The sequence below is a fragment of the Carettochelys insculpta genome, chromosome 31 (genome assembly GCF_033958435.1).
Source record: "Carettochelys insculpta isolate YL-2023 chromosome 31, ASM3395843v1, whole genome shotgun sequence".
NCBI classification, from domain to species: Eukaryota; Metazoa; Chordata; order Testudines; family Carettochelyidae; genus Carettochelys; species Carettochelys insculpta.
In genome coordinates, this window is record NC_134167.1 from 3656878 (window position 1) to 3683535 (window position 26658).

The 26658-nt window shown below is 47.3% G+C and overlaps 1 protein-coding gene across 5 annotated transcripts in view; it reads left to right on the forward strand.

Annotated features, from left to right (window-relative positions):
• Nucleotides 1-26658, forward strand: part of LOC142004338 (early growth response protein 3) — a 324184-nt gene that overhangs the window by 72839 nt on the left and 224687 nt on the right. For all 5 annotated transcript variants that reach the window (XM_074981927.1, XM_074981925.1, XM_074981924.1 and 2 more), the window contains exon 4: nt 13865-13963. In XM_074981927.1, the coding sequence (XP_074838028.1) occupies nt 13865-13963 (99 nt within the window). The remainder of the gene's footprint in view (nt 1-13864; nt 13964-26658) is intronic.

The window sequence follows — 26658 nt, forward strand, 5'->3', positions numbered from 1 at the left end:
TCTCTTTCCGTATTTAAAAAAAAGTCTGAAATGCCCCAGAGAATTCTGGGAGTTCATGGAATTGCCAGAAAGAAAAATGAGTAACGTGTGTGTTCCGGGTGATTAAAGTTTGAGTACCCAGTGTTCAAATGCAGAGCTCAGATGTGTTCAGTTCTGATTCTGACACACTCACACAAACCTATTCACATTTGTGTTTTAAATAAGCTCATTTTCATCAGTTCCTAGATGACAAGGAGTGATGTGACTGAGCCAGAAATAGCATTCCACAGTGTGACCTGCTGATTGAATCCCACCTTTCTGACCTAGGAAAGCATAATTGCACCAAACAGGTGGTCTTTAAGGTAGATTTCACTGGACATGAAAATCAAGTTCAATCCATAACCCAGTGTGGGAAAGAATTGAGGCAAGATGACTAATGGTTCATAAAAGTAGCAAACTTATTGACTAATAGAATTCTTAGTCATGAAGTCTCCATGTTCCATATGTACCAAAATCAAAGCAATTATGGATTTAAATGAAGCTGGAATCCATGGTGCAGAAAATGCTTGTTTTAGCGTAAGATTGGACAAAGGTGAATGACCTGTAAAACCTCTGGTAATGAAAGCTCTTCACAGCTTGTAGTGTTTCACTGGATGGTAATTGCTGCAGTCTGTGATATGGATCTGGCTGTGTTAATGATGCACTGTTCCTTTTCACAGGACTCATTTAAGCTTCGCATTTCTCACAGATTTCAAAGAAACAAGGCATAGTAGAAATTAACACGTTAACATCAACATTTTATCACTTTGCAAATTTAAAATATGATTAAAGACTTGCAAAGACTATTTTTTTTAACAAAGAGGCTAGGCCCGTCTCACTTCAGGAGAGTGGATTGATCATGTAGCCATGTGGCTGGGCACAATGAATTCCCACATGTCCCATTTATCCTTTCAGCTTGGACTTGTATTTCCAGCATCTGTAGAACATGTCCGTCTCAGATCTTCCTCACGCTGCAAAAAGGGTCACATCTGCAATGCTGGAAATCAGGATTTCAGACTGGAAATAGAAAATCTGTTTTGCAAGCGGGAAACTGCATCCAAGTGGGCCTGCTGGTTTGTTCTCTGAATTTAGTGGGAAGGAAAGTTTAGACTAGTTCCCCTTTTGCTCCTGTTCCAGGCAAACATCATGTCGGTAATGGGAAGGGGTTCTTGCTTGGCTGGGCTGGACTGTTTGCATCTTTTGCTTAGATCCACAAGTGGGGAGTATGGGCAGGAGGTTTGGCTCTCCCTTTTGGGGATGCTTTCAGGTCTGGGGCAGAAAGTGAAAGCATTCTGAGAGTAACCTGACAAAGACAAAGGGCTAGGCTCTGCAGACTTGAGCTGGCCGAGAGAGCCTATTCTGACAAGTGCTGAAATGCTTTTGAGGAGCTCAATAGTTCTCCATTCTCGTCTAGCGCACATGTAATCTTCTGTGGATGAGCCCGGGGGCTGCACTCCCCAGGGGAGCCAGGATTAATTTCTTTCCCTGACCCAAGAGGCTGATCTGGCCTGACCTGCAGTACTGCAGGGTAAGCGAGGTCAGAAAGAGAGAGCAGAGGGGACTGGGACTCAATGATAAGGGGGCTTTGCCACTTAGAGTTTGAACAATACGGAAATGGCATTTCCAGTTAACTTAATCACAGGGTGGTGTGTGACTGAATAGCAGCTCAAAGAATCAATTACTGTCCCCGCTGACGTTGCCCCTGGAGAACTGACATTTCAGCCTTCCCTGTGCCACTCTGAGTACGGAGGTCCTGCTAATAGGCAGGTGCACAAGAAAGATTCTTCCTCTGGACATCCTCTGTCTGCTGAGCTTCATGGGCTTTGCTCTGGGTCTGTCTTGGGTGCTCAGTTTAGTCCCCTGCAGCAAGGAGCTGGGATGGAAACCAAGGTGTTTCAAGCAATAGACAGGAATGCAGGGATGGCCAGTTTGCAGCAGGGGCTATAGGTGTTTTCTTAGTGCTAAGGACTTGTGGTGAGTCTCACCTCCAGGAAAACTGCTACAAAGAGTAACTTGTTCCACTATCCTTGTTGCGAGGTACAGCATATTTATCATTCTTGCCATTTCACAGGTGGAGCAACTGAGGCCTGGCAAGGTGGCGTGTCTTGCAAAAACCGTTCAGTGTAAAATTCACCCCTAGGCAAAGGTCCGTTTAAACTGCTTTGCTTTTGGTACATACAGAACATAGAAACAAAGTTCACGTGCCCTTGTTAAGGTCTGTTCTGACAGTGTGACGTGACACACAAGTGTTGCATAGGTCTTATGCTGGCTGGCTGCGGGGGTGGCAACCATCCATAAGCACCAAAGCAGTTGAGTTGCTGGATGTCAAGCTGCAGGGGGGCAAGTGGCTAAGAAGTCCAGTTCTTGAGTGCGTGTGTGCGCCACAAATAGTACAGACTTAAAGTGCAGGGCTGGAAGGTGCAGCAGATGTGAGGCCATGCTTTCCTCTGTGCTCAGCACCACAGCAGGCACTTTCGTCAGCAGCGGAGTGAAAGCAGAGTAAAGGTTAGAACTCAGGACAAGAAGCTGGTGATATTTTTTTCAGCCAAACTTTTTTTAAAAATGCAGATTCAGTTCAACCCAAAGGTTTTGTGAATTCAGTTGTGAGCAGTTACAAATTGGGTGGGTGGAAATCAAATGTCAGAGCCATGAGAGAGGCACCTCGCTTTTTCTGCTGGACCCTTGGTATTTCTGCCTGGCTTTTTTGGCATCTTGGCACACCCTGGCTACCTAGGGGAGCAATGCGGTGGGTTTGCGCACACCCTCTCCCTGTCCCACTCTGTGTAAGGTAGTTGGCACCCTGACATGTTTTCTCACCTCTTTTTCCCCCATTCCTCTTTATCTGTGGCTATCAGACATTAAAGATTGATCTGTTGCATGTGTCTCAAAGTGGTATTTGACTGTCTGCATGGAAACAGGCCTGTCAGCACTGTCAGCTCCACATAATACATCCCAGAGATGGAGAAAGCAAGCTGCTCTCCGCTGCCTCCGGAGTGGAGGGTGGGTATCCTGCAGCAGGGCACAGACAGGAGGGGAGGGGAGCTCAATTCTTTGGGCTGAGCTCTAATTTAAGCAGCCTGTGAGTGCGTGCTTTCCTCACCTGCCCCTCCCAACCCCAGCGCCTGCCCGAGCCACACTTCAGCAGATGAGTACGAGTTTAGAAAACTTAAAGCCTCTTCCCACAAGCTGGTGACTGACACAAATGGAGTTCATATTTAATCATCTGTTAACTCGTTGTCTATTATAGCTCTTTAATAGCACCACAGATATTCTTAATGAAGCATGATTTTAGGTATTTACAGCCCCAGGACCGACAGACATCACTCACACAGTGTGCAGGTAATGAGGCGTAAAACGGCTCTCGAAAGCGTAAAATGGGGTGGAGGAGGGGGAGAGATGGGGTGAGGAGGTAGCAGCTGAATTGTTCCAAGGCTTGTTTTAAAATGTTTAGGCATTTAAAGTCATTTCAGCTGTTCAGCAGTGTCTGCTAGCACAGGTTACGGCAATTACCACCACCGTGCGGCTCCCGTCACGCTGGAGGAGTTCGTGGCATCAAACCCAGCTCCTCAATGCCACGCTTGCTTCTAGCATGCCACTCTGGGGCGGTGGCAGGGCCCTGCTTTCTCACGCTGGGACTCGACATGGCCAAGGGCGCAAGGATAGCTTCCCCAGGTGGCAGGAGAAAGAGGGTCTGAGGACTCCCGGGCCTTTGGCCAGCCTGGGGGTGAGTGGATCTATCTCAGCCCAGCTGGGATGAGTGGGGGATATTTTGTCCTACTACATAATTGCACCTTCTAAAAAGCAGGAAGAAAAACCTGTTCCCAGCCCCAGTGTGGAGTAAGGATCTGCTGCCCCACCCCCCATCTCATCCATTCCAAGTGCAAGGCCCATTATCTCACTCTGGCCCTCTGTGCTGAAGGGTTTGGCTGTAGCCTCCCTATGCACATGTAGGAGGGTGACCATTTGACAGGGTAACCGAGCCAGTCTCCTCTTCACTGACCTCCCCTTCTGGGAAAACTCACCGGGCCCTACTATAAATGATGGCAGTAGCAAGGCTATGCCTGTGCAGCCCTGGGAGGGATAATTTCAAGCTGGGGCAGCCGTACGCAGGCTAGCCTCTAGTGAGCTGGCTGGCTGGAAAGAGAATAGCAAGAGCCACAATAGTTAATGCTAGCAACTTTTGGAAGAGATTGTAAACCTCCTACTTCAGGGCTTAAGGCAGTTGCTTACTAGAGATTAGAAGCTTTTCTGCACCTGCCTCTGAAGGCTTAATAGGTCCAATCAGATCACAGCTGTTCAGTCCCATGGTTCCTGGGTTTTCAACAACCTAATGGGGCAGGATCTGGGTATCCTCTTGGAGCAATGACATTTGAAAGTGAGGCTTTCAGTAAGGAAGGAGCCAGTCATGAGCAATAATTCTGCAAATTCTTTCCATCTACATGTGGAATGAGTGTTTTGTGCACCAACACAAGTGTGGATGTGCACCACCACTAGCAATACAGGCTGCCAGCTGTGGATGCCTGCTGCACAGACTGCTGGCTGCTCTGGGCTGAACCATGGCTATTTTGTAGCCTGTGGATTCTCTGCTGCCTTACACCTGTGCAAACCCCACCCAATCAGCACTCGCTCCTGCTGGCAGAAGCGTGTAATGTTCACTCTGCCCCAGTATGAACAATCGCACAAGGCAGGGAGAAATTGGGCCCACAGGTAGCTACCGTGCCTAGCTGACCCCTTACCTGGAGGCTGTGGAACAATGGTGCTTCACTTCTCCTATTGTTTTCAAATGTCACCCAGCACCATCTCTTTTAAGAAGGACTTTGAAAATGATTTGTGACTGAGGTGCCATTTTGCATCAAAATATTTTTCCAAAAAGTCAAATGTCACCAAGCTGCACGTCTTCTCGGGTGACAGAGATGGAGTTGGAAAGCTGGTCTCTGTCACAGGGACTGCTCGCCTTCTGCCACCGCCTCGAATGCTGGGTTTTTAAAATGCAGCCGCTTCCTTGCCCCCAAGCAGGCGCATCCGCTTCATTCTGAGTGCTGCCCGGTGATTGAGCAGAAAGCCGGGGACAAGGTAGTGTCCACAATAATTAAGCTGTTCCCAAAGCCATTTCATTAGGGCACTGTGCAAATGACAACCAATGGGACGAGCTCAGGGATGAAGTCTCTGGCGCTCAGTAACAGCGTGGCCCACATGTTGAGCTGAAGCAATGGTTGCCGGAGCCTCCTTCTCAGCTGCTGTAGTCTGATGTGGTGTAGGTTTTTGTTTTTAACTTCTCTGTCTGGTACCACTTAATTATTCTGTGTTAGCGGCACCTAAGCTGTCCAATCAGCTGTTGAGTGCATTAAAGGTGAGAGGATGGGGCGGGTGGCAGGGGATGAGAACAGAATTGTCCCTTCAGTTTTTTAGATAGAACTTTATTTCTAGAAAAATGTAAAGAAGATGTTTGCCGTCATCACTACCAATTGCAGACAATTTAGTGCTGTTATGAAGGAAGACAGCCTCGCTTCCCAAGAAACCTGATTTTTTCCATCTCTCTTCTGCCTTGGTTTTAAGTAAGATGTCACACAGGCCGACTTTACCTTATATAGACTGTGCCGGAAATGACTAAAAGAGGCAGATTGTGATTGCGTGAGGGTATCTGACTTCCGTGTCTGTGATGCAGATTTGCCCAGGTGTAACTCAGAAGAAAAATCTGGCCCAATCTTTGTGGAACCAACCCAATCCCAATCCACCTGTCCTTATCCTGCGGACTTCTAGGTTATAAAGTAATTTCATGGCCAGTTTCCAGGTACAGTCACTTTGCTCAAGCCCAGAATGTGCTTATGACATGCCTTCATATGAAGGGGTAATGGTCATTTAAACACACATGAAACAGAGGAGGTGATGGTCTTCACACTGTATGCCTCCCATTAATGTTTTACGGGAGTTAGGTATACATGCAGTGGTGGTTTCTCTATGTTGCACAGATGTATTCACCCTGCATTAGCATAAATAGGTCTTACAACTCTCTACTTAGTGTTTGGTAAGGTCTGTGCCCTATCTTTTTTTCTTTTGCAATAACACTACCAGTTTCATGTACCACTTGGTGTTTTATCAGAAGAAACCGAACGGTCTAACTTGCTATGTTCTTTTAAAAAAAAAAAACAAACAAAAAAAACAAACACTTTTTTTGATAGCAAATGAAACCATTTTCTAAAGACTCTGTATGGGAATAGATCTAGCACATTTAGAGTCTGACTTTAATGATCCTGGATTAATCAGTTATTATTAGACAATTAGGTTGCATAAATATTTGGTTGGCTTAGCTCTGCCTAGTCCCTGGGGAGATGAAAGGGCATGCACAAATATTCTAGACTGGTTAACAAATGGCTCAGTAGCAGCAGTGAAGATCATGTTGAAACTCCAGCCTGTTATAAAATCTGAAGTCTCCCTTAAGCATTTTTCCAGAGGGGGATTGGAACAGGTGATCTAATGGTTCGAGCACAAGAGACTGAGCTAGGATGCCTGGGGTCACATTCACAGATTCTGCCACTTGGTCCCTTAGGCAGGATGTTCCACTTTGTTTATCGTCCATTAAGTTGGGCTAATAATACTGCCCTGAAACTCAAGGTGAAGCTGTAGTTTTGAAAAGTGGCAAAAAATCCTATCAGCTCTGCGCCTTACAGACATTCGGAGTCATTTTGGCTTGTTGAGTTCCAAGTGATCCTTTTTCCTGTTTTTTCCTCCTCCTATTAGCCAGCAAAGCAGCAGCTGGGATTCATTCTTGGTCATGCATGAACAGAATTGCTCACTATGTGCCTATTATACAATAGCATGTTCAGTGCCAAGGATGAGCCAGAAAGAACCCAGCTTGATTCTCCAATTTCAGGCTGAGTTCCCAGCACTGACACCTAGAAAGGAGTATCTCTTTACTCCTGAACTGGATGGAGTGGACCCACCAGTTACTTGGTGGATGGCTACACTGCAGTCAGCGGTGTGACTGTAGCATGTGTAGACATTCCCAAGCTAGCTTTGACCTAGCTAGCTCAGGTCACCATACCAGTGAAGACACAGTAGCACAAGGTTAGTGCAGCTCCTGGGTGGGACTGCATGGCTTCGCAGCTCCTATTTGTGCTAACTCAGCTACGTCTGCAGCCGTGTCCTGGGAAATGACAGTCATGGAACCACCCAATGGAAACCGGCCTAGTGTACTAGTTTGGGACTCGTGCAACTCAGCATCAGTTTTCTGCTCCACCACTGACTTCCTCTGTGACCAAGACTAGACCTTTAATCTCTCTGGGCCTCAACTCCACATGTGTGAAATGGGAACAATGACATAGAAGGGCATTGGGAGAACTGTTAATCTAGCTGTTGTGAGCTGCTGAGATCTTGTCGTAAACAGTTGCTTTTTGCAGTAGAACTTTGAGGCTCGCAGAACAATGAGTGCCTGATGGAAAGTGCTGAGTGGTCTAGCAGCTCCAGAGGTCACTCATTTTTTAGTGTCAATGCCATTGCTGTCACTGGAAGCAAATACATGGGAACAAGCTGAGGGATTTTTGCTCATTTGTCTGCTTTTTCCATTGGAGGTGGGTCTGGAACGTGATCTAGAAGCTGCAAGTATCTGATGTCAGCACAGCAACTTTATGGCCTTTGATAAGAACAAGGCACAGCCTGGAACTGTGAGAACCCCTATCTGCTCTGCTTTGCAAAGGTTCTTGTCGTTACCTGGAAGAGATGGGAGGGGATGGCTGGTCTATGGGCTCACTACTTTAATCTCCCTCTTAAGCTGGAGGGACAAATGAAGGCAAAGTTTCAAAGTGAAGCTAGGCCTGTTGCACTGGGACCAGACAGGTTTTGCATACCAGACCAGTAAACTCTGAATTTTGCATAACTTCTAAAGTGGCTCAGGTTTACTTAAGTCTGTGGCCCTCAGCGGCTGGAGTAGTGTGAGTGGGGAGTAGAATGGGGTCTCCCCCTGAACAATTATTAGTGCTTTTACCTGGCCATCCCTCTTACCTCTCCCTAGATAATGAGTTCACCACCTCCTTTCCAGAACTGCGCCCCTATTGCATGTGTCACCATCCACCGTTCTCAGAGATGGGTGAGGCTGTGTGTATATTTCATTGCTCCTGTTTTCAGGCTGTAAGATGGGGTCGGTCTGTCTAATCTGTCCCTCTCTGGGGACTCGAACCCGCCCTTGTGTTGCAAGCACAGGCCCTGACTCATTCCTTTGCATTGTTCAGTTGCCAGCAGAACTGCGCTAGGCTGTGCACGTGTGGCACTTCCATGGTGCACTTGTTACCTAGGAAACTAGGAGCTCTGCATGTGTGGTGCTGAACCCTGTTTGCTTTCATTGGGGAAAAACTTTAATTCCTGTGCGGCCCCATCTCCTCTGGCTCTATCCTCAATACGTTAATCCCCCATCCCCACCCCACCCCAGCCCTCCCTGCCTGCCACGCTGTCTCCAGCTCTTGCACAGTCCTCCCGCGCCCAGAGCAAGTTTCCAAAAGTGTGGCGAACCTGAACAGCTCGTGCTTTTTTAAAAATTGTATAACTATATATAGTGCTGCTTCCACCCAGCGGCAATTCACAGCTAAAACCTGGTGCTTAGACCGTCCATTGTCAAAGCACCCAACTGGCAGGAGTGTAACTCTTCCTCCTCCCCAGGTTGCCGGTTACTGACCAGGAACCAAGCTGCACAGCTGCCTGAGTGGGTGAGCCCTTGTGGGTATGCAAAACTGTGGGTGGAGGGAATGCCCCCGTTCGATAGTCAGTGTCCATCTACTGCAGTCAGAGGGCCATACGGAATAGAGAAGGTGGTTACAGTACTAAACTAGGACTCTGCTCAGTCCTTGACACCGACTCCGAGTGGCCATGGCAGCGTCGCACCACTGGTCAGAGGAGAGGGGAACATCCCCTCCAATGCATGCTCCTCTCAAGGATTTGTCTGAGCTACCCCCAGGGATTCCCTCTGCTCCTCACACCACTGCACAGATAGTCTGTCCTCAGCCCCATGACCATACACCACAAAGCATTGCAGAGCAGTGACCGGCGTCTGAGAGTCTCGGCCCGGCAGGCAGTTTGCAGCTCTGAGGCCGTTTGAGCTCTTTGGGCTCATCACTGCTGAAAAGGAAAGGGGCAGAGGGATACGGAAGGCTGAAATACTTATTTAGAAAAACAAAAGGTGGGGAAATGGCTTTGTCCTTCCTCCCTGCATCCCTCCATCGACTGCACAAGTCACATCCTTCGGGGAAGGGAAAGGTTGGAGGAGGTTTCTGATGGAAACCAAGTCCCCACCTGAAGAATCTCGGTCTGAGCATCTCCAGCCCCACTCTGGGTTGATTCCATCTGGAGCCTTGGCAGGAGCTACTGCTGTTTGCCCACATCAAAGGGGTGTTTAAAACGTAAATCCACCAGTGTCCAGGTTCCTGTGACATTTGCAGGCTGCATACAAAGGGCTTGAAAGGCCAGAGTCCCTTTGCCAGTCCTCAGCATGCCACAGCATAACCTCCAGCGCAGTGGTGTGCAGCCTGTGGCCCACAGACGCTGGCTGTGCCCCTCCTTCATGCACCTCTGGTGCACTGGGCCACCAGAGCCCTGCGCTTCCCTCCCGGCTCCCCTGCACCTTCAGAGCACCACAGATCTCCGGGTGTATACTCTGTCCCCTTCCTCCCAGAGCCGGGCAGAAAGCACCCAACACCCCAAGTACACCCATTGTTAGGGCTCTGCTCTGAGCCGTTTGCAGTTCACCTTTTGCTGCTGCTTGCTCTGGCGTGGGTTCTGCATGGTGCACGCAACGTGCACGTGGAGGGTTGTCAGTTCCCTTGGCACCGTGAAGGGGTCTCAGCATGCTCACGCATGCCTGTGGCTGTGCACCCCTGCATGGGGGGCTCAGCAGCTACAGAGATGGTGTAAGAGTCCCGCTCCCAGCCCAGCTGGTGGGGAACACCCCCGAGCCTAAGGTGGAGCTTCAGTCCTGCTCTTCCACAGGCCCTGAAGATGATGAGAACAAAAGTGATTTAAAGCCCCCCACCCCCACTGGGAGTTGCTTCCCTCCATGCCCTGAGCAGAGAGACAGTCCCTAAGAGTCATGCCCTGATTGTGTTGATCTGCAGTTGGTCAAACTGCAGAGCCCCTTGACATCAATGTGAATTACCTGCCTGGGCAGTGGGTAATGTGGGTGAGGGAAGGCATTGCCTATGTTCCCAGGGCAGGCAGGGGCTGCAGCAGGGCTGCCCAGCTCTGGCCGGAGCTGGGGCTGCAGAACAGCTGCCCAGTCAGGGCTAGGGCTGAGGCCCTCAGTGTGGCATCCTGGCTGTCCAGATGCTCAGGGAGGGCTGGAGCTGCAGCTGTCTGGCCACTTGGAGTAGGACGGGAGGAGTGTTCCATGCCTGTTCAGCTGTCTGGGGCTGGGGAAAGGACTGTCTGTCCCTCTAGCCACCAGGCACTGGGGCTGGCCAGAAAGGGTGGGGCCACACCACCCCCTTGGATGGGGGACTGAGGGCTCTGGCTAGGAGCAGTAACCTGGCAGGGGGCTGGGCTTCGCTCCATGCAGTGTGGAGGGGGGTGATGGAAGGGGTGGGACCTGCCTTCTCCAGATGGGCCTTCACCCACTACCCAGGATTAACTGTATCCCACTGGAGAGAGCAAGGGAAGGATCATGCCCTTGTCTGATCTTCTCTGCTCCTTGCAGGGACCATTTGCCTCCTTCCCCACCCGCAGGGCATATCCAAGTTCAGAGTAATCAGTCCTGCTATGTCAGAATGAGTAGAGAAAAACCCCTGACCCCGCACAGTGGGGATGGGGCATACCTGGCACTGATCCAAACCCTCTCCCCCACACAGAAGGGCCTAGCCTCACCAGCCCAAAGCTCTGTGCGATGCCGCCTTGATAGGCCACAATCTGTACTGAATTCTGAGCCTGCTGTTGGCTTCGCTCGCTCTCTATTCTCGTGTTTGCTGTTATTTTTTAACACTTTTTTTTTTTTGCATAAAAGCACTATCCTCTCCCCAGAGCCTGCCTATAGCAAAGGCATGGTCTGTACAACTGCAATTATTTCCAAGAACAGATGGAGCGAGGAGCGGAAAGTCTGTTAATAGTAATAGAAATGCTACATGTTAACCTGGACAGCACACAATGACAGTCCCATGACTACACGTTCTGTTCCCACCAGCTGGGCGCCGAAGTAGAAGCAAGAGATTCACAAACACAACATTCAGCCATGTACCCACCTAAAGTTAGAACTCAAATTCCTTCACACTTGGGATTTTTCCCCCACCTTCCATAAGCTCCCATTTCAATGTTGCCATCCAATATTTTCCAGCAATGTTTCAGGCTGCGTCTGCTAGCAGAGCACAACAGGAAGTGTGGGGTGGCATGGCTTAGCAATCAGAAGGCAGTCCTGTAAACCAGGAATTGCCAGCATTTAATCCCACTGCCGAATGTGGTCTGATGCTGGGAACCGCAGGCGTACCTTTCCTCTTAGCAGCAGGTTCTGGAGAATCTTTGTGCTTTAGTCTACCCACAAACTTGCACCAGTTGAATTGAACCAGACTGGCAAAGTAAGCACAAACCCACATGGACACCCTTATTTCAGTCTGAGTGGGTTATTTAGACTGAGGCCTTCTGTACACTTACCTGCACCATTGATCTGCTTTGGCTATGCGACTAATGTAGCTGAAGTTGACACATCTATCACGGGGTCTTGTGTGCATTTAGGTTGATGGGAGGGCGCTCTCCTGATATGGCTGGCTACTCGTCTTGTCGTGGTGGAGTTCCAGGTCTGACAGGAGTAAGCTTGGAGTTTGATTTACTGTATCTATGGCAGAGTTGCTAAATTGATGGCCGGTGGATCAATTGCTGCCACCTCAACCCCAACGTAGTTTAAACCTGTTCCTAAAAGATTTATTAAGGTAAACTGAAGTAAGTGTCCACGCAGTATGTTCACATTTAAATTAAGCCAGCACAGCTGTGCTGTTAGAAAAGCCCATAGTTGCATGTTCACTATCTGTAAAAGGTGCTGATCTTGACTTACCTCCAGGTAGATTGCTGAGATTGAAGTGCCACAATATTACTATTTCTTTGTATAGCTGTAGCACCTGGGAGCTCCAGCCATGGACCAGGGCTGTATGAGGTGCTGTACATACAAACAGAACTCAACGATGACCCCTGCCCCAAAGGGTTTTTGTTTACCTCTGCCTGGGATTTTTATAGGAGGTGGAGTTAGGGCTACCCTTTCCAGTGGGAGTCAGATGGCTACATTTCTTAGTGTTGGAAATGGTGACCCCAAGGCGCGTGTGGCATTGGTACCACCAGCTTGCTGCGGTGCCAGGTGGGTCTGTCTCGTGATTAGATTAACCTTAATGATCTACGTGTTTACAGGATCGTGCGGGACTCTGCTCTTCCAAGTCCGCTGAGACCTGTAGATTCTCTTACCTCACATCCAGAAGTTATGTCAAACCCAGTGCGGGGTGGCAGGGACTAAGCTATTGTTCCTGTCTGTCCACTGGCTGCAGCAAGCTGCCTGGGGTTCGCCCTGGTGTTCCCATTGCAAGAACAGCCACCATTTGTCCTCATGTCAAGCATGGAAACTGCCACCCCTGCCGTCAATGAGTGCCCCCAAAACTCGGGCAGAGTGAGTGGCGAAAGCTTGCCCTGCTGCTGGCTAGGGTACGCCTGCTCTCTGAACACAGAGAGGCCACCTTCTTCCAGGGCTGTCAGTCCAACACCTTTTGCAAGCCTAGAGACTGTGTAAATGTCTCAAAATAATTGAGGACGTGGGCCATTTATGGCCATCAGCAGCATTTGTAGCAATGCCAGCTAAGGTGATGACTGGGTTATTAATAGGCCTGCCTCAGGCCAAGCCCTGCACAGGTCAGGGAGGACGGCTCTTTCCACTCCGTCTCGTTTTGCTCACCTTGACGTAGGGTACTGGACTAGACAGCTCACTGGCTTGTTCCACCCAGAAAGCTCTTGTGTTTGGCTGATTAACTGAGTCAGTGTTTTGTTTTGTCGGCGGGGAGACCTTTTTTGCCCCCGGATAGCCAGACTGGTCATGCAGCTGACCCAGCAGGGACTGTGAGATTCTGCCTCTGAGATTAGGCATCTCCTTCCTGTCCCTCAGTTCCAGTGGAATGCAAGCCTCCGTGTGGAAAGCCCCTTGTGTCCCAGCTTGTCTCTCTGTGCTCCTCTGCTGGAGGATGTGGTTAATGAACAGTTGGGGAAAATTCTCGCCGGTGCCTTGGATTTGGACACATTACAAAAGCCCATTCTTCCTCTGCAAGCTCTTGGAGGAAGTTTAGGCCACAAGGAATAAAATGTCAGGAGAAGGAACCCAGGCTTCACATGGAACTCTCAGTAATAGGATCTGTCACGTTCTTCCAGCTCATTTCACCTGAGGCGCATACACAGATACAATTACTGTAGGGGCAGGGAGGGGTGAGAGGGAGAACATAGCACTGGTGACAGGCCTGGACTGATGGCCTTTGGGGTTGACGTTGCTCAGGACAGACACAATATGGCAAGAGGCAGACTCTGTCCTAGCCCATGATTTAACTCGCTCCCACAGTGGGTACAGCAACACAGCAGTGTGGCACAGGCTAGCGTACACAACCTCACTTGGATCCCACCAGAGTAGGTGGCAACAGCAGTGAAGAAAACTCTGTTTGGGGTCGAAGAGTGGTAGTGAGCAGAGTATATGCTCAAGGGTCATGCTGGGATTGTACTGCACGGCTAGGGTGAAAATCCCAAAGTCCTAATTCCCAGTCTGCTTTGCCCTCTCACTAAACACACTTGCCTCTTACTGAATTGTGAGAGCACTGCGAGCGGCGTGTTTTAAAGGCTGGGGTGTGTTTTTGTGTTCCAGAATAAGAAGTACGTGCTGGTCATGGTTGACCCAGATGCTCCGAGCAGAGCTAATCCGAAGTACCGTTTCTGGAGGCACTGGGTGGTTACTGACATCGAAGTGAGTACAGACTCCATTTTTCTCTTCTGTCCCCTACACACACAGATCACATCCGCCATGTGCAAATGCTGCTCAATACTTTGATTTAATGTTTTACTCCAGCCTGACCCTAGCCTGGGCTGAAGTAAGAGATAATCGCTCTTTGAAGTCGCCAGAGTGGCTCTGGGTCAAACTGGGGGGCGGGGGCGCCAAAAAGTGTGACAGGACTGTTGCCGCTGAGTCTTGCTGATCAGTGACCCCGTTGCTTTCCCTCCTTGGGGACGCTCCTGCATGCGAGGTCAGCTTTGGGCCTGATGAGCCCCCTTGCAGGGGAGGACAGCATGAGGCACTGTGCTGCCTGGCCTGTTGCCAGAGACTTCTTTCAGACTGTTGTAAGATGGTTTACGTGGCTACCAGGCAAAGAGAGCCTGGGAATGGGCCTTGCCCAACCCCCCCCCACCCCCCCCGAGGTGAAGCTGAGTTTTACACAGCAGAATGAGGGCTTAGTAGTTACTGACTCATAAAGCCCATCACTCAGCTCCCACTTCTCTTCTTCCTTCTTGGTTGACTGGCTGGAGAAACACCTTTTGGCAGTGAGGGGAAGTGGAGTCACAGGTGTTCTATGCTGTGCACCTTCAGCTTGTCACCACCTGATCCTTTAAGGCCAGAGTGCCTGGAGGATGCACGTGGGTCTGCGTATGACTTGGAACAGTAGTATGCAGCCAGCGGAATTCGGTGGGGATGGAGTGCATTCGTGGGTGTTGCAGACAGTGCAATTCCAGAGGCCAGATTGAGCCCCTGTGGGAGCAGTTGCAATTCCATTGACCTGGATGCTGGTTCCCCAGCTTTCTGCAGTGCTGAGTCTGGCTCCATGCAGTTGAGTTTGCCACAAGCCCATCTTCTTGCTTGGCTGGCTGTTTGAGGAGCTGGGCTGGGCTGGGGCTTGGGGTAGTTCTCAGCATCAGGAATGCCAATTAAAAGCAGGGTTGGTTGAGGAGAGGAGGTCAGGGTAATGTCTGGGTCTGTCCCGTTCACTTCGGTGACCTACCCCGCCTTGAGGTTGGTCCTTAGCCACAGGGTGCGACAGCAAAACAGCACTTGTCTCTTTACCCTATCGCTGTGGGATTTGTAACTTACCAGGAAATGCCTGTCCTCAGGGATTCGTTTGTACTCATGGTGAGTGTATTTTGCGCAGTCACCTGAGAGAATTACGCCGGGTAGTCTGCTGCCAGGGCGTGCGTTAGTGCTGTAAGGAGATGCTCCCCTGCATGTGTGTGTATATCAGGCATTCATCATGGAACAAATGAGCTTAAAAAAACAGTTGGTGTTCTATGGGATGAGACTAGCAGCTCAGTTTAGAGGCCAGCAGCAGGGTTATAACTTACCTGTTTCATCATCAATAAAGCATCCCATCAGTGCTTCCCTGGGACCAGGGTTCCCTCTAACTTTTCCATCCACGGGTAGAATAAGTTTTGTCATGTGCACAAAGGCATGTATGGATGTAGCACCTTCCAGAGGGTGCTATTGTATCCTCTCGTGCCGAGGATACCCCTCCGGGGGAGGGAGCACCAGCTGTTAGGAAGAAGCAGGTTTTAGTAGTGGGGGATTCGATCATTAGAAATATAGATAGTTGGATTTGTGATGACGGGGAGAACCGTATGGTGACTTGCCTGCCTGGTGCGAAGGTTGCGGATCTCTCGAGGCATCTAGACAGACTTATGGGCAGTGCTGGGGAGGAGCCGGTCGTCGTGGTACGTGTCGGTACCAATGACATAGGGAAGGGTAGAAGAGATGTTCTGGAGGCCAAATTTAGGTTACTAGGAAAGAGACTGAAATCCAGAACATCTATGGTGGCATTCTCTGAAATGCTTCCAGTTCCACGCGCAGGGCCAGATAGACAGGCAGAACTTCAGAGTCTCAATGCGTGGATGAGACGATGGTGTAGGGAAGAGGGGTTTAGATTTATTAGGAACTGGGGACACTTTTGGGGTAGGGGGAGCCTATACAGGAATGATGGGCTCCACCTAAATCAAGGTGGATCCAGACTGCTGGCATTAAACATTAAAAAGGTCGTAGAGCAGTTTTTAAACTAAGAGGTGGGGGAAAGCCGATTCGTGCGGGGGAGCACCTGGATCGGATGGAGACTTCTCTTACACGAGGCTCTATAGATAAGGATTCCCTAGAAGTTAGTCAGATAGGGAACGTGGGAAATAATATATGGGCAAGATCAGATGTGAAACAATCTCATATAAAAAAAATCCAACGCGTCTGTGAAAGGCGGACATATAAATAGTGGTAGTTTTTTAACGTGCTTTTACACTAATGCTAGGAGTCTGTCTAATAAGATGGGTGAACTGGAGTACCTCATATCAAAGGAGGAAGTTGACATAATAGGCATCTCAGAAACATGGTGGAATGAGGACAATCAGTGGGACACTATCATACCGGGATATAAATTATATCGGAAAGACAGAACAGGTCGTGCGGGTGGCGGAGTGGTACTATATGTGAAGGATAATATAGAATCAAATGAAGCAAAAATCCTAAAGGAATCAAAATGTTCCGTAGAATCATTATGGATAACAATTCATTCCTCTAATATGAATATGGCATTAGGAATATATTACCGACCACCTAACCAGGACAGTGATAGTGATGCTGAAATGTTAAGGGAGATTAGAGAGGCTATCAAAATAAAAAACACAGTAATAATAGGAGATTTCAATTATCCCCATATTGATTGGGTGCATGTCACCTCAGGATGGGATTCAGAGATTAAATTTCTTGATGCCTTAAATGACTGCTTCTTGGAGTAGCTAGTACAGGAACCCACAAGAGGAGAGTCAATTCTCGATCTAGTCTTGACTGGAACGCAGGATCTGGTCCAAGAGGTAACTGTTACTGGACCGCTTGGAAATAGTGACCACAATATAATAACTTTTTAATATTCCTGTGTTGGGAAGAACACCGCAGCGGTCAAACACTCTGGCATTTAATTTCAAAAAGGGGAATTACACTGAAATGAGGAAGCTAGTTAAACAGAAACTAAAAGGTAGAGTAATTAAACTAAAATCCCTGGAAGCTGCATGGAAACTGTTTAAAGACACCATACTAGAGGCCCAACTTAAATGTATACCCCAAATAAAAAAACACAGAGACCTAACAAAGAACCACCATGGCTAAACAGCCATGTTAAAAAGGCAGTGAGAGAGAAAAGGGCAGCTTTTAAAAAGTGGAAGTCAAATCCTAGTGAGGAAAATAGAAAGGAACATAAACACTCCCAAATAAGTGTCATAATGTAATAAGAAAAGCCAAAAAAGATTTTGAGGAACAGCTAGCCAAAAATTCAAAAAATGATAGTAAAATGTTTTTTAAATACATTAGAAGCAGGAAGCCCCCTAAAAAAGCAGTGGGGCCCTTGGATGATAAAGATATAAAAGGAGCGATCGAGGAAGACAGTGCCATTGCGGAGCGATTAAATGATTTCTTTGCTTCAGTCTTCACGGCTGAGGATGTTACAGAGGTTCCTAAATCTGAGCCAGCCTTTTTAGGTGACAAATCTGAGGAACTCACTCAGATTGAAGTGACATTAGAGGAGGTCATGGAGTTAATTGATAAGCTGAATAGTAACAAGTCTCCAGGACCAGACGGCATTCACCCAAGGGTTCTGAAAGAACTCAAATGTGAAATTGCGGAGTTAACAGTGGTTTGTAACCTATCCTTTAAATCCACTTTGGTACCAAATGACTGGAAGACGGCCAATATAACGCCAATATTTAAAAAAGGCTCTAGAGGAGACCCTGGCAATTATAGACCGATAAGTTTAACATCAGTACCAGGCAAATTAGTAGAAACACTAGTAAAGAATAAAATTGCAAGGCACATAGAGAGCACGAATTGTTGGGCAAAAGTCAGCATGGTTTCTGCAGAGGGAAGTCGTGTCTAACTAATCTATTAGAATTCTTTGAAGGGGTTAATAAACATGCGGACAAGGGGCACCCAGTGGACATAATATACCTAGATTTCCAGAAAGCCTTTGACACGGTCCCACACCAAAGGCTTTTATGTAAATTAGGCGGTCATGGGATAGGAGGAAAGATCCTTTCATGGATCGGGAATTGGTTAAAAGACAGAAAACAAAGGGTTGGAATAAATGGTAAATTTTCACAATGGAGGAGGGTAACTAGTGGTGTTCCCCAGGGGTCAGTCCTGGGACCGATCCTGTTCAACTTGTTCATCAATGATCTAGAAAATGAGGTAAGCAGTGAGGTGGCAAAGTTTGCAGATGACACCAAGTTGTTCAGGACAGTCAAAACCAAAAGGGATTGTGAAGAACTACAAAAAGATCTCAGCAAACTGAGTGATTGGGCAGCAAAATGGCAAATGAAATTTAATGTGGGTAAGTGTAAGGTAATGCATGTTGGAAAAAATAACCCAAATTACACGTACTACATGATGGGGTCAAATTTAGCTACGACAGATCAGGAAAGGGATGTTGGAGTTATAGTGGATAGTTCTCTGAAGACATCCACGCAGTGTGCAGCGGCAGTTAGTAAGGCAAATAGGATGTTAGGAATTATTAAAAAAGGAGAGAGATAAGACAAAAGATATCATACTTCCCCTATATAAAACTATGGTACGCCCACATCTTGAGTACTGCGTGCAGATGTGGTCTCCTCACCTCAAAAAAGATATATTGGCATTAGAAAAGGTTCAGAAAAGGGCGACTAAGATGATTAGGGGCTTGGAACGGGTCCCATATGGGGAGAGGCTAGAGAGACTGGGACTTTTCAGTCTGGAAAAGAGGCGATTGAGGGGCGATATGATAGAGGTATATAAAATCATGAATGGTGTGGAGAAAGTGAACATAGAAAAATTATTTACCTTTTCCCATAATACAAGAACTAGGGGACACCAAATGAAATTGATGGGTAGTAGGTTCAAAACTAATAAAAGGAAACTTTTCTTCACACAGCGCACAGTCAACCTGTGGAACTCCTTGCTGGAGGAGGCTGTGAAGGCCAGGACTCTATTAGGGTTTAAAAAAGAGCTTGATAAATTTTTGCAGGTTAGGTCCATAAATGGCTATTAGCCAGGGATAAAGTATGGTGCCCTAGCCTTCTGAGCAAGGGCAGGAGATGGATGGCAGGTGATAAATCACTTGATCATTGTCTTCTGTTCTCCTTCTCTGGGGCACCTGGCATTGGCCACCGTCGGCAGATGGGATGCTGGGCTGGATGGACCTTTGGTCTGACCCAGTATGGCCATTCTTATGTTATGTTCTTATGTGCACCAGCCATGGAAACATGCTGCCAGCCGTAGGTGGTTGTGAGTGTTCTGCTAATTAGCTGGGTGGGCACCTGAATGTCTCCTGGGCAGCCACAGAAGAGCTGTGCTTACAGAGAACACGGTCTGGGAGGATAAGTTCAAATCCCCACAGAGGCTGGATGTAAGACCCTGAGAACTGAATGCTCACAGGCTCTGTATCCACTTTTGTATGAACCTTTACAAATGAGTTCCATGTGTTCTGTGTGGCCAGCAGAGACCTTGTGGGAGAAGAGCTGCCTGAATCCCCCACCCACACACAAGCCAGTTGCTGAATCAGTTTTTTACAAATTAATTTTTCCCCGTGATTTGACCAGCTCTGATGGTTCACCTACCCAATATATTTTGTCTATTCATTGTGATTTTTTTCCTAACAGTCAGCATACAGTCTAGTCACAATTCCATCTGCCCCACTTCAGTTGCCTCCGTATGGGGCTTTTCATAAGTGCTGTGGTATGACCCTGTATTCTTGGGCAAAAATTGCTTTGTTCCCTTCTCAAATGTTGTATGAGCCTCTCAAGAAGTAGCTGCATTTCTGTGGCTCTGTATGTGAAATTCTCTGGGATGAAGGGTTGCTATATAAATCTGAAGTGGAAGGATTATTAAAGCAGGTTAGGTGCTTGTTTATGTAATACATCAGAGTAGAGCTGGTTTGAAAATGCCTATTATTATTGGTGCAAAGGAATGTTGGGGGAAATTTGTCTTCAAATTTTCTCTGAAAACTTTTTGAATGGGGGAAAACTAGACTGACAACCTAATATTTTCCAGAAATCATTTTTCATAGGAAAAAAACCAACATATCAACCAAAACTTAAAATGTTCTACATTTTTTTCTGTGAAAAATATATTTGTAATGGAAACATTTCAACCTGTTCTATGACAGAGCCTGGGATTTTCTCTACTTGATGACTTTATTTTCAGCTCGTGTACACTTTAATCCCTCAGAAAAGAGGGATTATATTTCCTTTAATGTAATGGAAGTATCAAGTGGAGGGTAAGCATCGCTTGGTTTTATATCACTTGGCGTTCTATAGTGCAGGTCATCTGGAGAAGATACACCTATCTTGTGCTGTAGATAGTCGCTTGGTCTGCAACTTTTCAGGGAAATAGAGGAGTTTTACAGCAAAAATCCCAACACAGAGTTATTGAGTCACTTGCAGTTCAGTGGGATGATTGTCAATAATGGAGTGCCATGAGTCAGCGTCCTGGAGTCCAACCAGGGATAAACAGCAAGAACACGCAATTCAAGGATCCAATTTCCCACAGTGAACCGATCAATTAGAACTTACATTGGTGGTAAGAGAAGAAAACAAACAGGAGGGATAATTTTGTTATGGCTGAACAGTCTTGTAGGTACAGGGACTTGGGAGTCGAGGCCTGGTTTCTGTTCCCACGTGCTCAGTGTGCAAGCTTGGGAAAATTACTGTAACTCCTTGTGCCATTACACAGTAGTAATGATGCTTGCCTATCTCAGAAGAGTTAACTTGTGAATCTGTTGCGAGATCCCAGCACGGAGGACATAAAGAAGGAAAAAGCATGATTGTTATTTTGGGGCTAACTCCCTTACATTGTTTCCATGCGTACTCTCTTTGCATGATCAGGTTTTTTAGAGAAACATTTAGAAAAGCAGCTTGTTTCTCTCTGTCTGCTTTTATTTTAATTTTTAAAGATTAGGTGTTTCAGTTCTGATTCAATGTAATAATCTTAGTACTAAAGTCTAATTAAGATATCAATTAATTTCCAGCATGCATTTAGCAAGAAATATCTCTTCATTCTCCTCTATTATTCTCTGAAATTACTGCTAAGGGCGTTTTGTACAGATACCTTAATTAGACTTTTTATTGTTAATAGGAATATTAAGCAAATTAAAATTGGATATTAATACTTTCCATGAATTTCCTAATTGGCTAAAAAAAAGGCATTCAGAATAATTGCAGAGATTCATGTACAACTTAAAAAAATCCTTCACAGGAGTCCTGCATTTCTAGCAACAGGGTCCTGAAAGTCTCTCATTAATTTTCATATTTACTAAATGCAAAAAAGCCTGAGCTGCTGATGTTTTTCATTTCGTACACACATCCTTCCGGTGCATTAGGTTTTACTAATTATTGTTGTCTTCGCAAAAATAAGAGCTTCTGAAGAAAAGCAGGGAGGGATTCAGATTAATGCTCTCTTCTCCTTGAAACAAGCCCATCCCAAATGGCATGGCAAATCTTTCTCCTGATACTTTGGCTTTTTGGTTTCCATTCCCAACCAGAAAGCAAAAGTGTGGGCAGGGAAGCAGACGGTGGAAATCTGCTTACTGGACTAGCTCAGAACCTCCCAAAGGCTGAGAGAAAGTTGTGTCTATGGGGGCAAGCTTTAAGGAAAGGGGTGTGTGCACGCATGTGTGTTGTTTATGGTGATCGCCCATCCCTGTCTCTCACAAATGGACTAGAGAGAGCCCAGAGGAGTAGACTGAAGAGAAGACTCCTGCTCTGGCCTCCTGGGCACAAAATAAATGGGACCAAGAAGCTCTTTCCCACCTCTAAGTACTGACTCTGAGACTAGAAATAGGGCTTGATCCAGTTCCTCTATTTGTTAATGTTTATATCGCAATAGCATCAAGGAACACCAGAGATTGGGGTCACATCCTGCTCAGGGCTGTACAGAGACACAGGGACTGAACCTCAGACATGCCAAGATTCACTTTGATACCCCTGTTGTTCTGTCAGGACAAGGTATTTAGATACTAAAGATACTTCAGAGACAGGAGCTGCAGCTAAGTAACTGGTAGGATATTTCTGGCTACCATTGATTTTGCAAATCTCATTGGGTGTTGAGCTGCATTGTCAGGCACTTAACTACCTTTAAAATCTGGCCCCTGGTGTAAATGAAAGTCAGTCTCTACTCCAGATAGCTTCTATTTATGGTCTTGTCTGTGCACAAAATGGCATTGAAATGATTTTAGGGATTGTCTGCACATGGAGTCACTCCAGAATAGCTTTTGCACTTTAACTTCACACTCTGCCTTACTCTGGAACAATCTTCATTTGTAGTGAAACCCTTTAATGGTTTTAAGTCAAACCTATGTTATTTTGGTGCAGGTCCTAGTGTGGACACTCATTTCAAATTAAATGGGGTTTATTTCAATTCAGCTTAAATCACCAACTTGCACATAGTGTCCTTGACCTTGGGGTAGTAATTAAATGACATAAATATGATTCTGAAGATGTGTGCTTCCATCCCAGCCCCACTACCAATTCACTGAGGCCATGTCTAGGTGGTAGGCTTCTGTCAGGAGCCCAGAGGTCTCCTGACAGAAGTCTGCCACTCTGTGAGCCTTGTGCCGACATCCTGGTCATCCTTTTTCCACAAGGAAGAAGGGATGTGTCGGCAGAGGGGCTTTTCCCAGCATATCGCCCCCTATGGATGGGACAAATGTTGGGAAAGGCTCTCCTGAAAGAACCGTCAGCAGGAGATAATACAAATGCGTTGCACAATTTGCATATCTTTTTTTGCTGACAATTCTCAGCAATCTAGACATAGCCACAGTGGCTGAGGCTAATCACCTTGCCTCATTGTGCCTCACTTTCCCTAGCTGCACAAAGGAAGCTATCTTGATCCACAGGGGAAAAACTTAAACTGCTAATGCACATGAAACGCTTTGCATTCACATGGGCACTATTAGAGAAGTGCTAAGTACCATTATACATTCTGCAATACCTTGGCACTCCACCAAGTCTTGGTGTTCATGCCGCATTTCCTTTTGGAGGTGTGGGTTTCAGTCTGAAGCATTACTGCTATCCGACTGTTACTTTTAGTGGCTTAATCTATAGACTACCTTCTGCCATACAGCCCTACATTCCCTTTATCAGTGATGGCTACGCTTTCTCTGATTGTCACACACACAAGATGCTTTCACTCCCATTCAAAATAATTTAAATAAAAATGTTGCTACAAAGTGGAATAATATCTTTTGATGAATGTTTTTAAAGCCCTTTAGGTTTTCATGGTAATTTGCAGTGTAAAATTATTTAGAGATAAGAGCCAAATTAGCTCTTATAGGCGGAGGTCGATATGTCCCGTTATCCAGGCAAGCAGTGTTTAAATATAATCAGCCTTTACTCTAATGCAGCATAATTGTTCATTTGAAATAGCTTTTTTTCACTCCATTCAATGAGTCATTAAAATATTCAAAGGATAATGCAGTGAATTGGAAATGAATTTATCACATTATCCTGTATATACTGCAGAGCATCAGGTAACTAGGCAGGGACTGAACCCGGTTTACAGCAAAATCCAGTAAACAAGGCTTTTCATTTTGTATTCCGTGGGGGGAGAGACAGGCATGTGGAAATAGGGTCCTTCAAATGGAATGTTTTACTTCTTTCCCCCCATGGGGTGGGTGGGAAAGGGGGAGAGAGCGAGAAGGAGAGAACACAGCAAATGTGTACTCCACCAGAGCCTTGCTGTGTTAACTTTATTTTTATCAAAATATGTTTGTAACAGAAAGTTGTTATGGAAACCAACTCTGCCAGCCAGGAGAATTCCTCCATGAGAACCAGTGCAGAGAGAGAGAGAGAGACCCACTCTGGGTCTGAGCTGTTGCTTGGCAGAGCTAGCCTGAGGTTTTGCACATGGGGAGATATTTGGAGTCTCTGGGAGATGGCTGAGGAAAGTGAGCTGTGGAGCAGTTAAGAGCCTCACGTCGGGTCAGATAGACTGAGTCAGTGGCAGAGTTTGGTGTGTAACTCAAGATTTCCGGTGCCAAGCCACCACCACCCTGGCTCTGCCTGCCAGATACTCGCACCTCCGAGAACTGGAAAAGAACCCAGGAGTGTTCCTTTTTAGCCCAGCATTCCAAGCACTTGGTACCAACACTCTTGTCCCGTATGTCTACCTTCCACTTGAGCCAGTCCTAACCCAGCAGTTTATATTTCCTCAAGCGCCTGCTTTTGAGTCACCTTCGTGAACGTGGCCTCTCAGGATTATTATCGCAAAGAGATGATGTTTTCCTGATGTGCATGCGAGTGAGAGGAGCCAGCTGTTCTGTCCTGTGATGAGGGCCGGCTGCCTCCTCTCTGAGCACTCCAGGTGTTCTCATTGCGGGCATTCTGATGCCTGCAGGTGAAGCAGCAGGGACAGCAGAGGAAACAATCTGTCAGCGTGCCGCCTTCCTCGATGAACAGCTGTTCCTTCTGTGCAGCCTGGTAGCGGTGTGAAAAGAGGGCCCAGTAGGGTGTTAGGCTAACAAGCTGCTTGTGTGATACTAAGAGAAGGGGGCTGTGGCGTCGGCTGTAATCTCTTAATCCCGTGGCTGTGGGTCTGGGTGCCGAGAGCAGCTTCTGAGAAGGCTGCTACTTCCAAAGGGAGCTGCCCCCCACCAGGGGATGCTGGGTCCCCGACCTACAGCCATCCACCTCTGAGGGGCTTCTTAAGCTATTTATTTTGATATCAGTTGATTTTTTTTTCCAGTGTGTTTCCTTGGCTTGGTTAATAAACAGGTTCTGGGTTGCAAGTGTCACCATAGAAACAGGTGCAATCTGGAGCAAACGAGAGCTTTACTAACTCAAAAATGTATGGAATTTTCAAATGAGTTGAGGCAGGGGCTGGAGCAGGAGAGGGGCTCGCCGGGGAGTGGGGAGAGGAGGGACTTGCCTTGGGTGTGTGATACATGGGAGTATCTCCTGGAGTACAATGCAGGTTCCCCAATGGCTCCTCAGTGCTGTGTACTTGCATACCACTGAGTGGGCGTTGCCACCTGTGCATTGTTTGGATTGTTCTGTGGTTGGCAGGAGGGTGTCCTGGGGATCCTGGAGCTGTATGTTGACCTACCCCTCCTTTCCAGAGCTTGTTTGACTCATTTACTATCCCTTCTCCACGTGGGCACATGCACTCTCCGTTCCTCTCCCCACTCCCTCAGCTCCATTAGCTGCATGCGGCCATGTCTGGGTGGGCTTCACTGTCTTGTGTGATGAGTAGAACAGTCTGGGTGGCCAAAGCGCATTGCCTTCTGGCCTTAGCCATCTATGGATCTCCCTTCTGTCTAGAGCTCTGTGCCAGGGCTCCTTCTTGTTTTTTTAATCCATACTCAAAATAAATTTTGTTCAGTGCACCGAGGCATGTGCGGAGGTACACCACCATAGAAACACATGCTGCTATCTGTGGGCAACTTTGATGTTGTGGTAGCCAGCTGGGTGGCACCTGAATTTCTGCTAGGCAGCTGCCCAAGTGCTCATCTTCCAGGGAATGCTGGTCAGCACTCAGGCAGAGGGACATCACCTGCACAGACTCTCATTTCCGCTGGGTAACCTGGAAGAGGGAAGGGAGGCAAGTCTTCCCTAGAAGAGAAGCAAATAACTTATAGATTATAAAGAGCCTGGGCAGGCTCTTAGGAGTGTTTATACAGCAGCTTGCACAGTGGGAAATCCCAGCTTCAGTGAAGATTGGGGTCATGATGTTACACAGGATATGCTTGACCCACTCCTTGTTGGGGAGAACCTACAATCCAGGTGCATCTAACATCATGGTGGTGCATGGTGTGGGGTGAAAGTAACTTAAAAGGTCTCACAAGTCCGGTCCTATTGCAGCGGGGTCTTTGCTGGCTCTTTACATAGCTCCCAGCTGGCTTTTACTGCAGCTCAGCTGGCTCTTGCTGGAGCTGCGCACCAGGGTGCACCTGTTGGCTTTCACCTCTGTGCATGATACTCTTGCAGAGAGTGTGCAGCCATCGCCTGCGTCTGAAATGCTTAGACCTTAACTGTGACTGCAGTGGGCTAGATTCACCTCTAGAACTGGCTCTGCTTATAAAAGAGGCATAGAAAGGGCCAACACAGCTGTAGCGTTGGACTCTCGACAGGCACCTCCAAGAGCTGTTCTACTGGAGATTTCAGCGATCTACCTTAACACATTTGATGGGCCAGATGCTCCAGCGTAATTTGTTGGAGCTCCACTGACTGAGGGCACCCTGCAGACTAACGTGCTGACCCGTTATCTCTAACTAAACGGTGGCATTTCTAGGAAGTCTGTGATCTGGCTGTCTGAGGGCAGATGCTGAGTTCTCGTAGCCTTGTAAGACCTGTGCAGGGCAGGATGCGGCATGCCTATTGCAGTGGGTGCAAGTGACCTGCTTCATCAAAGGGAGGGCTCTCTGCCCTCTAGGAAAGGGTAAAAGAATGGAGCCCAGCCAACTACTACGGAGTAACGCAGCACAGTTGGAGCCTCGAGGTCACTTGCTCAGACCGGTAGGTAGTGAGAGCCATTTCTGCTTCAGTGCCGTTGTGGAAAATGGGTGCGGATAGAGCTGGTCAGGGATTCTTGGACAGGGCAGTTTTTCATCAGAAAATACTGACCTGGCGAAATGAAACCGTTCCTGGAAACGTACTGCGTTCAATGGAACTTTAATGGGG